The 14,278-nt window shown below is 40.6% G+C and overlaps 1 protein-coding gene across 1 annotated transcript in view; it reads right to left on the bottom strand.

Annotated features, from left to right (window-relative positions):
- The window catches only part of PPA2 (inorganic pyrophosphatase 2), a 35,491-nt gene that overhangs the window by 20,683 nt on the left and 530 nt on the right, over nucleotides 1–14,278 (bottom strand). The window contains exons 2-4 of the mRNA XM_050338158.1: nucleotides 12,456–12,520; nucleotides 10,784–10,828; nucleotides 2,188–2,241 (exon numbers count right to left, since the gene is read on the bottom strand). Of these exons, the coding sequence (XP_050194115.1) occupies nucleotides 2,188–2,241; nucleotides 10,784–10,828; nucleotides 12,456–12,520 (164 nt within the window). The remainder of the gene's footprint in view (nucleotides 1–2,187; nucleotides 2,242–10,783; nucleotides 10,829–12,455; nucleotides 12,521–14,278) is intronic.

Genomic DNA, 14,278 nt, shown 5'->3' with positions numbered 1-14,278 from the left:
AGAGAAAGTAATAAATTTATAAGGACACTGTCATGGTCAAACATAAATACTGAAAGGAACTTAAGTCAGAAGCTTTTGCACTTTATAGTACAAGTTCAACAGACATGCAAATGGTGGCACAAGTTCTTCTGACAACAGAGACTGACACTCACAGAGGAAATGTTTCATGTTCTTCTTGCCCTCTGTTCCTTGCTCTCCCATTGCACACATCCCTTATTTCCAACACCTTTCAGCATACAAATGCTTTTTAGCGAGCACAAATTCTCTGTAGTCACCAAATGCCAACTTAACGCAGATTTGGAACAAGTTAAGCTGGCATTAGAAGGGGACATTCTTAATCCCACAGAAGCACTCTCAGAAGCACAGAAGCTGAACAGCATCATCCTCCCCAGAACCTCAACTACAAACCCACTGCCATATGAATTACCTACCACAGCTAATTCACTGTACCCATCCTTTTGACACTACACACCTCAATCCAATCCATGTTAGCTTGGTTCTTGCTTATGAACACTTGCTTATGAACAGTGGTTACACTGGTTCAGGTGGTGCACAGCTTCCACTCATAAGCACACAGCCCTTAGTCCATATTGATTTTACATCCCTGTCATTTACCTAAAGCACCTCTCTCACTTTGGTTACAAAGCCATCCCCAAGGAATTCCACCTTTTTGAACCACAGCAACCTGTCAATAAATAGCACATACTTATTCCACAAGTAAACCCTCCCCAAGAGCTGAGATAACGGTTCACACGTTTCTGGTTTCACACTGGATTCTATTTGCTTCTGGTCACAACTTAAAAGCGAAGACCTTAAATGTGCCACCTGGGACACTGACAGAAGTGGAGCTCAGCAATGCTTTTTCTTGATGGAAAGTGGGACAAAGAAGAGTGACTGCCATCAGCAGACAAAAGTTTCATGAAAAGCCCCTTCAGTAAAATGAAGGGAAGAACAACAAAGACACAACAAGGTGATGAGCAGAAGATCTGTCACTGGGGATGTAACAGTGGGTAACATTCACTCTAAGGCAAGGTTTAATTTCCTACAATCTCCATTCTACAAGAAGGAATCCCAGCACAGAGATGCAGACAAGGTATTAGCAGGTATTAGCAGCTTACCACAGTCTGAACTGAAGGAGTGCCAGGACACAATGGCATGGCAAGACAACTGCCTTAACGACTGATGCAGGGAATTTCAGGTTAATTAGAAGTTAGATGTTAGAGAACTACATCTAGTCTCCTCTATCAAGCCAGAAGAGTCGAAGCACCACAGATTTCTCAACCTAACAGGACAGTAAACTTTTCTACCCCTGACATAATGTGCCAAGAGAAGAGGAAGGGGAGCAACCTGAACTTTAGGCAAAGAGTTCAAGTAGAACTGTCAAAGGAAATCTCTGTGAAAGAAAACTCAGGTTCCACAATAAATCATCAGTTTAAAATAGAAGGTAAATATCTAAGGTAAGATATTCTGGTTGCAGAATAACAACTGTGATGGTAAACACAGTTCAAAATAATTCTCTATCATCAGGGAATGGAGAAAACAAAATTCTGAAATAACAGGCTGGGGAAGTTCTTTGGTATTATTTTCAATAATTAAAATAGTTAACAGCTGAACCACAAGCTTCCTTTAAAGCAGCTGGGAAGCATCCCTAAGATTAATACAAGTGTTCAGAAAGATAGGACATACCCTGGTGAGATGTGTTGTTTCACAAACACTACAGATGAAGCTCTATTTGTAAAATATCTCCCTGCAGGAGATACTTTCAATCAGTGAGATCCCCAAGTGATTTTTTTTTTTGTCACAAAGAAATGCTTTTTTATTTGCAACTCCATTTGACAGGATTTGGCCCAGCACACCATACAGGGGAAATGATGAATTAAATCCTCAGAGTGGAATGCTCCATAAGCAAGAAAAAGACTAAAATGCTGGATGACATCCTGAAAGTCAGTACTTCAGGACTCTGCTGTGGGTATGCTGCACCCTCCAGTCAGAGAGTTGTAAAGAAGACACTTTATATAATTGCAAGGAGAGTGTCTGTATGCACCACTTCAAATCAATTTTTTAACAGAGAAGATTTTATGTGTAAAGAGTAATACACACTGTGATTAAAACTCAGACTACTGGAAGCCACTGCATTGTCATATCTTCCATAAATACCCACATAATCAAGGTATTTTTCTTAATTACCTCCATTTTCGCATTAGTCCAACGAGGTACTTCTACAATCATATTATATAGGACCTAAAACAAAAAACAATGAAATAAATGAAAATAAAATCCTCTTGGTAATTACTATTTTACAGTAACACAAATTCTCTCCTCTGCATTCAGCAGCAACATGCACCACATTTCTCCATTCCAGCTGCTTTTACTTTGACAATTCATTTAATTCCACACAATGATATTCAACCTCCTTGGTTCATCCTTTCCCCACCCCACCCCTTTGAGAATACAAACAACAAAAAGTAATGGAAATACACATGATGTTTTTTATTCACATATCAAGATTACTCTTAACCAAATGTCCATGGAATGGTTTGCCACATGGCAGTGGTTCAGTCTACTAGTCAAAGAGGATTGGATGTTTCTGTAGGAAAGAGTTAGCTTCCCTTAAGCAATGGAAAGGACAATGCTTCTGTTTTTCCCCCCAAGGATTTATTTCTTCAAGGCCCTCCTCTTTTGCCTCATTAATTTTTTCTTAAAAACCTATGCAAATGCAACAACCACTGGTATTTCTGATTCTCAGTTAAATCTACTTGAAGTGAGGTGATACTAATCCAAAAGTGATGGCCAAGGAAGGACATGGACACAAATACCTCAAATTCGTGTTAGCCTTCCTCCTAATAGAAACAAAGTGAAAGCTGTTTTGAGAAGGGGGTGTGGGAGGAATAAACCCAAAACATGTAAACTTCCATGCTTTTAGAAGAAAAATAAGTAGTCTACACGTTTCTTACTGAGGAAGTTAAAGTAGTACTTTCCAAAGAGAAAAGCTCTGTATAGCTGCCATTAAGATTTCTTCTTCTGAAGCTGTCAGAGGTAAGCACTACCAAGGAGTGGAGTATTGATTGTATTGGGTAACTAGACCAAACCATCAAGCAATGTCTACAACCTATTTTAGACTACTAAAATAACCCCAAAAATATCACATTGCCTGGGACATCTCTTCATAGCCAAAGAAAACTTACGTTGGTATTAACAATCGCAACAGCTCAGGAAAGACAAAGTATGCTTTTGCAGAAATTTGGAGGAAAAAAATATAAAGTTAAACCAACTGAAGATTTTCACTGACTTTTTAACAACACTGATATGAAGGCTCCAGTGGACCCTTAAATATTTGTATTTTTGCTCCTTGCATCTTGCAGCTGGAACAAAAAAATTCCATTACCAGGGTCAATGTCACAGTCTGATTAAAGTAATTCCAATGGTTCTACGATCATCTCCTCCCAAACAAATCTGGAATGTGTAAAGCAAGAAAGCAAAGGAAAATCCCAACTGTCACTCAGCATTTCTATCATGAGATCACAAGCTATGCACAATCCTAACAGCAGATTCCCAACACACTTAAATTATATTTGCCATCCATAAGTACTGTGCCTATACTGCAATCTGTGGCACATCAGATGGAATCACTTTTCCCAATCAGGTCATGACCAGAAAAAAAAAAAGTTTTTAAAAAAAAAAAAACAAAGAAGAAAGGTGCTTCAGATAAGTTTCAGTTACATAAAGAACACCTTATGTATATAAGAATTCTTGAAACAAAAGTAATCAGAACAAGGGCTCAAAAATGTCAGCTCTGAGGAAGGAGACAGAACAAAGCAGCACACATGCACCAGCAGGTAAGAGAAGAGTTGGAAGAGAGCCAAATAGTGTCTGCACATCCATCTGGGAAACACGTGGAAAACAGAAATGCTCAGCATGAAAGCCAGTGCTGACAAGAAACTCTTACGGAACTGCCAAGCAGGTCAAAGAACTGTTCTGACTGGTAGCTACAGGCAGAAAACTTACAAACTACTCCTGGAATTATACATGTCTTCTCCTCTACCACAATCCTGTATTTTTCTTATTTAGATGCTACTATACGCTTTCCTGACCATGTCAAATACAACAGCTTCAGCAATCTTTAAACTTGGTTTTGAGTTTTAATTGTCAACAGTTAGTCCAGGTCTTCACCAAATCAACCCTTAGAGCTGGACAACAACCAGACTGAAATGAACACAATGTTGCTCTCACACACAAACAAAAAAACCCCACTTGGATTTAACTCAGCTCAAAGACTAGGCCCCATAATTTGCAGTATCGGTCAAATGTGAATTGTCAAGAGTCTTAAATGTGACAGCCTGACAGATTAATTTGTATGCAAAAAAATCCCAGAAAGTACTCTCTCTAATTCTAAGCTGCCACAAGCGTTTACAAGAGATTAATGACTTCATACAGTATTTACATTTAAAAATAAAAAGTTTTATTTATAGGGCAATCAAATTTTCACAGTGGTGAGATGAGATCCATTGGTGTGGAAAGAAGAGCACATATTTTGACAGATAGAGGGAAGTAGACTCCTCTGGTTTTTTAGGGTTTTTTTTTCCTCCTCTTCCTATCCTGCTTCCCTCCTTGCCTAAGTATCACCCAGGAATATTTCCATCACTCTTATTTTCCCAGACCAAGCACCTATTCCTTCTAACCACTTGAATGCTGTCCCCCATCCCTTGCTGAAAACTGTTCCTGCCTCAACTGCAAACAGAAATGCAAGTGTCAGACACCACCTGTCTTCACAGATTACCATCTGCATATGTCATTCAGTGGTTAGTTTTGGCTGGTGAATGCATCTGGTAATTGATATTTTCATCTTTATTTTAAATCAGTAAAACAAAAAATTCCACCCCACAAAACCCCCAAGTGAGCACTTCTACCCCCTCAAGCAATGGTGAGACTGCTTCAACAGCCCATCTGACACACCTTCGAACGACAGAAAAAAGATCTCTCATTAAACAAAAACTATTGCTTGAAAAGTCTACCATTTAACCACCTTAGTACAACAGTAGTCCCCTGGCCTGCCCTGAGATCACTGATAGCTGCAGTCCAGATTTAATCCCACTCTACAAGCGCCTAATGTAGACGGGACTCCACTTAAGGAGAGCCGACTGTACAACAGGCCAGACGGAGCAGCCTCAGGCCAACTCTGCTGGCTGATGGTCTCCTCAGAACAGTATTCCTGGAGCATGCAAGAAAAAAGGAGGAAACAGTTTCCTAGATTCAGAGAAAGGGACAGAACTCATCTGCTAGGGAAAGAGTGCTGACAGAGCCCAGAGGGACTTTCAATCCAGGGTATTACGTAGCTTGTTTGACTTTGGGTCAACGTGAACACGAGACTGACACTTGTACTTATGTTCTATTATACCTTGAAGAGGTGATGAGGGCCCGCAAGGGGGTGTGGAATCTAGTTGCTCAACACAGAGAAGTCAAAAGTGCATTTCCTAACTCCTAAAACTGACTAAGAAAATCAGCAGAAAATGACATCAGTAGGAACCACCAGTATGTCTAAATGATACCCTTTATTTCCTAAGAACTAAACACTAAGTACATTATATGGGAACTCACGTAGGTTGTAACTGTTTGCTTTATTGGGGTGTTGTCTTTAACACTGCTTGGCAAATTACTGCGTTCCATTTCAGCTGAACATCATTTTTATGTATCATGATATAGTTTTTGCTGAGACAAGCAAAAATGTCTCTCACACAGACAACAAAAACATTTTTTGGTTTTTTTGAAATAAGAAAACCACAGAAAGATAAAAAAGATACACAAAAATACTTCAGCACATTTGTACAGCAAGTATCAAGAAAAACAAGGAAAATACAGATTGCTGTACCCAGGTAAACTGTTAGTCATCATTCTCTCCTCAAAGACTGATGGCCAAAAATAACTGCTAGTTCTGGCAGTACAGATTCTTATAGAAGATAACTTGTTTTGAGCAGGGTTTGTCATTAGAAATCTGAATATCAGAAGAGAAAAAAAAAAAAACACAAACTTTCTGACACTATTTTTATAATCTGCCTTTGTGGAATGCCCTATACTGTCTCAAAAACAATTCTTCCTTACCTAACTTTCCCTTTGTTGTTCAACTATTTCCTTTCCCAGTCATTCCAAGTTCCTTAGCTCGTGCAATTGAGGAAAGGGTTTTGAATAAGCAGAGTTTTGCTCGAGGGTTGCAACTCCTAATGCTCAACTTTGAAGGTTCAGCTAATTTGAAGCAGAAGTGGAGCAACCTCTGCAGAGCGAGGAAAGTGACGAGGTGAAGAGGAACAGAAACTCAGTACAATTTCACGTACAATGACAAACATCACCACTTTTTAAGGCCTGATTGTGATTCACCATCACCTTGCATGACAAGGAGAAAAAATATGCTAAAGCTTACAATTATTTTAGTAGTTTTTATAGAAGAGTACTTAAAAAAATCCACAAGCACTAGAGGCAGCTGGTCACTCTTCATCATAATGGAGTTCTGGGCTCAGAAGAAAGAAAAGAAAAAGCAGCTATCATTTCCTTTTATTTTCTGCCTGCTAATTTGCAATCTTGCAGGGATTCTCATCAACCATCAACTGAACATGGCAGCATGCACCTGAGGACTGACGAGAATGAAAGTGATGAGCTGCAGTGCAGCAGCAGTGTGAACAAAGGATGATGTTTAAAAGAAAGGAAAAAAAAAAAAAGGAAAACAAAAGGGAAAATATGGACTGTCATGAAATATATCCAGAAATAAATGGAGTCGGGCTTCCTTATAAAATGAGTACCTGTGTTATAAGCATTCCCAAAGTAACACTTCCTGTAAGGTATTTGCCAGTGAAAACAACAAACCAGATGCCAGCAACATCTGGACACCAAATAGATGATATCTAAATGAGAAGTCAGTGGAACTTTTCCAACGTAAATTAATTCATGCCACATAGCAAAAAAGGAGTGCAGTGCCCAGCATAGATGCAAAGTGCCTGCTGTCTCTTCATAGTGTACTTCCCTCATGTTATACTGAAAAGGGAATCACAAACACTACATTTAGGTTTTTACACACAGGTATCTCACTGGTGGCAGGCATATTCTCTGATCAACCAGCTATGGGACACATTCATCTGCAAAACTACAGTGTACAACCATGACATGAATAAAAATGAAACACTAGCTTTCTCAAGTGTAAGGAACCATTTATTTGAAGTTAAGTTTGACCAAATCACTGATGTAACTTTCTCAGTAAACCAACTCTACTCTGGATAGATTTCAGCTGGACTGCTGAGTGAAGACTACTTCTACTCTCAGTATTTGTCCCTCTACAAGAACATAAAGCAAGGCTGCGGCTAATGGACACATCCTTAGAAAACGGCTGGGCAAGTTCAAGCATCAGGGTGAAGGATTCACTGATAATCTAAAATTTGGAACACAAATCCCTGACCACATAATGGACGCATTACAGCCCAAATTACATATATAAAAAAAGGGTCTAACATAGGAAGGACTGTAACAAAGGCTGTAGTTAAGGCAAAATACAAAGTCAGTAGAAAGTATGCACCTGTTCTGCACAGAAAATGATGACAGCTTTTCCTTTCTTAAGAAACATATTGACTTTATCACGAGACAACTCTGACACCAGTTTTGAACACTGTTTGAAGCATAAAGTCCTCTATCAGATCACCTATTCAGACCCCATGACCACTCTGATAACCCTTTATATCTCACCTGACTAGTTAATTTATCAGAAGTTTCCGCCTCACAGAAGCAACTCAGCTGAAGTTCACAAGGGCATTCCAGCACTGTGCAACCCACAGGATGCAACAAAACAAAAGCTGTCTTGTTTCTTTCTTTCTGTTTTTTTGGTTGGTTTTTTTTTTTTCAGATACTCTTGTGAGTGCCTGCAAGTTAGAGGACTATAATCTCTACATGCTGGGACAGATTCCTTACCAGGACCCACACCTGAAATAAAACTTTGTATTCAGGAACACCTGGGTCCTCTGAATGATGTGACATGTGAATACTTTACCAAAGATATAAAATGACAAGTAGATTAGAAACCCTTTCACTACAGCAGGGAAGCAACATGTCACATTTCTCTTGAAAAGACAACCATGACCTCTTCAAACCTTCTTCCTGCCAGACATGGAAGACCATATTCAACAATCAGGCTCTGACAGTTTTGACTGCAACCACAGTGGAAACATCCGCTCTTCCAGACAGAGATGTGAAACTTTTGAAACCTTTCACAGAGATTTACTTGGGCAGGAATGGATTCCAAGTGCTTGCAATGCTTAAGGCAATGCAGGAGTTCAGATTGCAAACTGCTAATAATTTTGAGACTGGAGTTGAATATGATTTCTTTCAGCACCGTTTCTCCCTCAAAATAACTTCTCTCTAGTCATCAAACGGTCAAAAATCATCTGTGAAAGCAAAAAGTCAGTTGTCAGCAGTGTCTGCAAAGCTAAATTTAACTGAGATTTGGGAAGGTCTAAAATGTTACAAGAAATAGTTGCATTAGTGAAAACAGTTCATACAGAAACACCACCACGTTTCCCTTAGAACTACAAACAGACTGCAAAACAGCGACTTGCAGGATGTGCCTTCCCCTACCCTGTGACTGCTGAAAGCTGAAACTCCTCTATTTTGAGACTTTCTTTTCTGGCAATTTAAAGTAGATTAGACAGACTGAAGAGACTCTTGCAGAATTATCTTCAGTTTCCTTAGCTAGACTGCCACCTGATGAACACCAGCTCAGCATAATTTAACACACTTAATTTAACATTCTTAAAAGGGCTTGCCCTTGTCCAGAGTAACAAATAACTGCCACCCTAAAAGCACAAGTTTTAAAGATGTCAATATGTTTCCAGGTTAAGAATGACTATCACCTTTGAATTCTGGTCAAATTCAGTGCAAGGATCAACTGAACACCAGCTATCAATAGCAACCTCTGCATCCCTAGACAAGAGGAAGGAGTACAGTGCTTCAAAGTTCTTCTGAAATCAGTACATGCAAATCAATCCCTCATTTTCCTGTTATACCCTGATTAAGCTACGCTTTCCCTGCATACAAGCACACAAGGATGCAATTCTCACCAGGCCAAGGCGAGGAGAGCTGCTGAAGAGCCCAGTGTAAGAAGAAACTGCTTTCCTGAACACAAAGATTCCTCTGTTTTCTCTCTCCTCCCCAACTCCCAAAGATCATGATGAAAAAGGGTTTTCTAAATGATTTGTGTTCTCACATCTCACCATGTAAGTAAAGACCAAGCATGTTTGGGAAGCCTGTACTCTGTGCATTTGTTTGCTTACTTGCATCAGAAACCCACTAAGATTGAAATGTACATTTGCCTTTGCTCATTTTCTGTAGCTCTATTAGACCACAGTCCAGAGCTCTCTCACAGGAGGAATTATGTGAAGCAGCCCTGGAGACTGCACTGGCCCAGAAAGCAAGAGCTGCTCTGCCTCACTCACATTTTCTAACCCCCTCTCCCCAGACTATATAAACGTGGTTTTCAACATGTTAATGTGCTTCTCATTGCACAGACAAATGCAGTTTTGAACCTTTTTAAACACTGCAAAAAACACATTTTGCACCTGGCAGGTATTGTCACAGTATTTATAAGCATGTAAGAAACAGAATACTTGACTTCCAGAAAGAGCAGTAAATAAGAACTGATGTTGCAAGACAATGATTTTTCAGAAAAGTCAACTGGCACATACTCTTTCTCCTGAATAATTCCTCTTTCAGACATGATTCTACACCTACTAGACTGTACCTAAATGGGCATCAAGGTACAGGAAATCTAAAAAGCCTTACTTAGGTATTGTAGCTTGAATGAATCACAGAGCAAAGGGAGAGGAAATACACAGGGCAGGATTGTGTGGGGACTGTTGCACAGCAGAAGAACCGGTGTACCACACACCAGTTGCAAAACTGTGAGAACCCAGACAGTTAGAGCAGTTCTTTCACATCGGATGGGTAGTTACAGTTTTGCAATATGACTGGCCAAACAGATATGAGGAGATAAAGCTTGGGACACACACCTACCCACACACACACCCACATCATGGCCTTAAAACATAGTTTGGTTCGTTTTTTCTCTTTCACATTCTTTTAGTAACTTTTAGATGAGCCTATGCCAGCCAAAGTAGAGGAAAAAATGTTACATTTTGGAAAAGATACTTGCAAAAACAAATCTTGTTTCCTAGAAAAAGCTTGAGCAGATCTTCCATGTTTTTGGGCTTCTGTTAGGCTTAAATTCAGTGCTGGATAATGCTGAACTATTAGCAGATGTCATTTTTTTTCCTTTGGGCTTTCCAGGTGAGTATAGAAAACAACATATCCCCAGTTCTGAAAAGCAGATACTTAGTATAATTTCTGCCCTAACATACTCAGGACTTTTGGAGTTCTGTATATATAACAAAGATTATCCACAGAGTATAATGAATATTTCACTAATGGAGGTTTTATTGCAAATGTTTCTGAATGCAATAGTAAAAAAGATCTACATATTTACACTGCACTAGCCACAACAAACCTATGAAAGAGTGGTATAAGTGTTTGCCTTTGAGAACATCTTGACAAATATAAGAATTCTGACATTTCTGGTCCTTTCAAAGAGGAAAATATTAAACCTCTTTAAGCCTTCTCCTCCTGAAAGATTTGCATTTGAAGACATGTCAACTTTATTCCCTGAGAGCAAGTTCACTTTGCAGAATAGTGAACTGATGTGGGAAAGGAAATAGACGAAATAGTTAAAAAAAAAAACCAACCCAAAACTTAGGAGTACCTCAGATCCAGTAGTCTTTGCCCTCTTTGCAGGAATTTCTTTATCCTATAGGGAAAGAGTGAAGTAAAAAAGTGTATCAAGAACATCAGAGAGGGTATACCATATTCACATAACTACAGACAACAGTACTTTGCAATGCAATTGAAACATCCCTTTTTGAGCATAAAGGCCTAAAGTATAACTTTACAAAGTAAGTTCTCAGTTCTGTTTCATTGTGAAATATTAACCTTCAAGATGTTAACAGAAGAAAATAAAAAATGTACAAGGATACATCCACTGTCTCCCATCTACTAAGAAATTTAAGCAGCAATTTAGGCCTGTCCTCAGCTGATTAAAAACACAGTCATCATTCTGTACATCTGAAGGAGACAAAAAAAAATCCCAAATAAACAAAATGAGTATGGAAAATAAAGTTGGAGTTATCCATCATAAAGTCCACAGGGTGGAAAGCCTGTAACATACAACTCTACGTCCTCCTCTTACAAAGAAGGCAAAATTAAGGGAGACCTTCACAATGACTCCCCTTCTTGCCCCCTCCTCCCTGTCCGCCCTCCCCAGGCTCTCTGTCAGGTGGAATGCTGTTTTCCTGCTCATGCACCAAAATGAAAGTCTCTCCACATTGATCAGACATTGCTGTACTCTAATTTAATCTGCTGAAAAACTACAGACTATAGCCCACTCCTATAAACTCTAAACTCTACATACAGGGATAGCAAGGCCAACAGGGAATGTGAGACAGAAATGCCCACTGGTTTTTCCGGCACTAGCACCCACTGAACAGGGCACCTTATAATGACACTCTGAATGACTTACCTCTTCCATTGACTAGCACTCAGGTCTGCTGATCAAAAAGGTTTCATTCATATTTTTAATCCCTCGATTTTAATAATTCACAAGATTGGCTCATCAGCTCAGAAGTCTCCACCTGAACACGTTAAAACTACTGACGTTTCACACCTTTCATATCACCCACAGAGACTCAGCAACAGATCAAGAAAAGGGCTAAAACCCTCCCAACCTGTTTGTGTAACAAGCACACCATGACAAGCAAACCTAAACCTAAACTGAAGACTGGCAGTTCTCCCACCAGTGACAGAGAAAACAGGCGTTTCATTATTGCTGTAACGAAGCCCCAGGGAGGGTGGCTAACAAGACGTGAAAGTGCTCAGCTGCACCTCACGCACTGCCATTCTCCAAAGGTGTCATTACCACTTCCCTCTTGGGCATTAGTGTTGCCTTCCAATTACAACGCCCCTTCTGGGAATTAAAGACGTACGCCGTAAGTTGCACAAGCAACTGTGCCGTACTTCCACTACAAAGAAATGTACACTTTTAATTGCAGACATAGGAAACCGCCAATTTAAAAAGAGTAACAATAGAAAATTAATTCAAGCGCACCTAAACACAAACCTAAACACAGAGAATAATCACAAGGTACAGTGAGGGTTCCTCCTGCCCTCAGTCACTTGAGGACTTAGAGAAACACCTAGGCTTGCCTACACAGCAATCATTACATTTCATTGCAAGTTACTGAACTCAGCAGAGAAAATTTGGTGGAGTTAGTGTGCCTTTACTACATAAGGAATCAGTCTGGGTTTCTGGCACAATGCATTTCTCCATTGATTATCCAACAATCTTGAAATTAATTGTGTTTCAAGGCATAAATACATACCTCTTTAGATGTGGCAAACAGTGGAATGTCATGAAATGGGGAAATATATTTACCATCTGCATTCTCTGAAAGACAGAAGAAGTAACATTGCAAACCTAAAGATGTGCCATACGATGCTGGTGTTCCTAAACATCACGCCATAAAGAAATGCATATATGCTACGATTATGCATCAGTTAAACTTTTTCCAAAGTTTATTTTCAAGTACTAAAAATTAACCTACACATAGGAAAAGGCGTTTGATTGTTTTGATAAGGATTCATTAGAATCACATTTATTGCTTTAGTATTCAACACTACTGCTCCTCTTCTGACTACCAGGCAATTTTTTTTTTAATAATTAATTAATGGCCAGTCTTCGCGAGTAAAGATCCGGGGAAGGTCTTTCCACCTTCCAGCCTGCGCATTGGATTTTTTAGGTGAGACACAGTGTGCGCGGAACTGAGCCCTTTAATCCTAAGGTTCATCTGCCGGGGCCAAGCAGGCTTGGACGGTGGCAGCGAGGTCCTTAGGACGTAGGTGGGTTGCCTTTAAGGGCTAACGAGCTCCATCTGCCCGGGAGTGGCCCTGACCGGGAATCGAACCCGGGTCTCCGCGGTGATAGCGCGGCGCCTTTACCACTAGACCACCAGGGGCTCCACCAGGCAATACAAGCTATGTAAAGATGAAAAGATCTTTTCATTCTCTTTTCTCCTCACTGGCCATACATAACCATTAACAGAGAAAAAAAACAAGCAAACAAAACAAAACAAAGGAACCTCATGTCCATTAGCAATATATGAATTCATCTGGGTTTCTAGCAATGTTGCTAGAACAGTGTGATTTCACTGGATTTCTAATAAACTGAGTTTCAGGGCCACAAAGAGAAAATCCCCCAACATAGTAGGCCAAAGTCTGATCAAAAGAAGGAGGGATAGGACAATTGCTCAGGCCGTAGATATGAAACACCACACTTTGAAACCAGCAGAAATAGACATTAACTTAAAGGGGGTCCAATCTGTGCCTCAGCCTTGCTCCCACTCCAGAAAGAAACAAAATTAATTGGAGAGGATGCTTAAGTTTTTCAAACTACTCCACTGAATTTTTTCAACATACTAAAAGCCCAAGTATCATATCAAAACAGTGTAAACAGTAACTCAAACGTCAAGGAATTTCTCCTCTGCTAGCACCTCTATTCACAGTGAAGGAAAAAGCAGACAAGGAACGTCACTTAGCTTTGGACTTTACTTTGACCACCTCAGCAAAGAGGCGTGAATGGAGTTGATTTGCAACTCCTGGAAGCCTCCCAGCTGCTCCCACCGAACAAAACAAAGTTTAGTGCTAGGCTGTTCATTTCCACTGAAGAAAGTGACTTTCCCTGGATGAGCTCGTGCCCTGGCAGCCCCAGGGACTGAGCACAAGGGAGCTCTGGCACGACCCTGCCAACCGGGTACGCGCCGCCTCCGCTTCTCCCACACCAGCGGACGTCAGAATCGACTGCTTGTAGGTCAATGGACCAAAAAAACGTACAAAACCACTGCTCGAGATTTGGCACCCAGATAGGCAGCACTGTTTCAAAAACCGCTGCCGGAGAACTGGCACACAAGCAGACAACATTGTTACGAAAATGGGCAATACTGAACACGGCACACCCCCGGCTCTCAGTGGGCCTTGAGAAGCCTCCTGGAGCGCTGCCCGCGCCTTCGCTGTGCCACTCGCTGCCCCCTCCGCCCCCCGCTCGGGGTCGGAGCCCCACGTTTCGCATGCCAGCCTCCCGTCTCGGTGACGTGTCTAGAGGGAGGGAGGGAGGGACGGCTGCCTTGGTCACAAGGGACAGGCTGGGCTG

This window comes from Myiozetetes cayanensis, unplaced genomic scaffold (assembly GCF_022539395.1).
Source record: "Myiozetetes cayanensis isolate MyiCay16 unplaced genomic scaffold, myiCay2020 scf7, whole genome shotgun sequence".
Classification (NCBI taxonomy): Eukaryota; Metazoa; Chordata; class Aves; order Passeriformes; family Tyrannidae; genus Myiozetetes; species Myiozetetes cayanensis.
The sequence above is the reverse complement of the archived record's forward strand: the minus strand, read 5'-3'. Positions and strand labels throughout refer to the sequence as shown.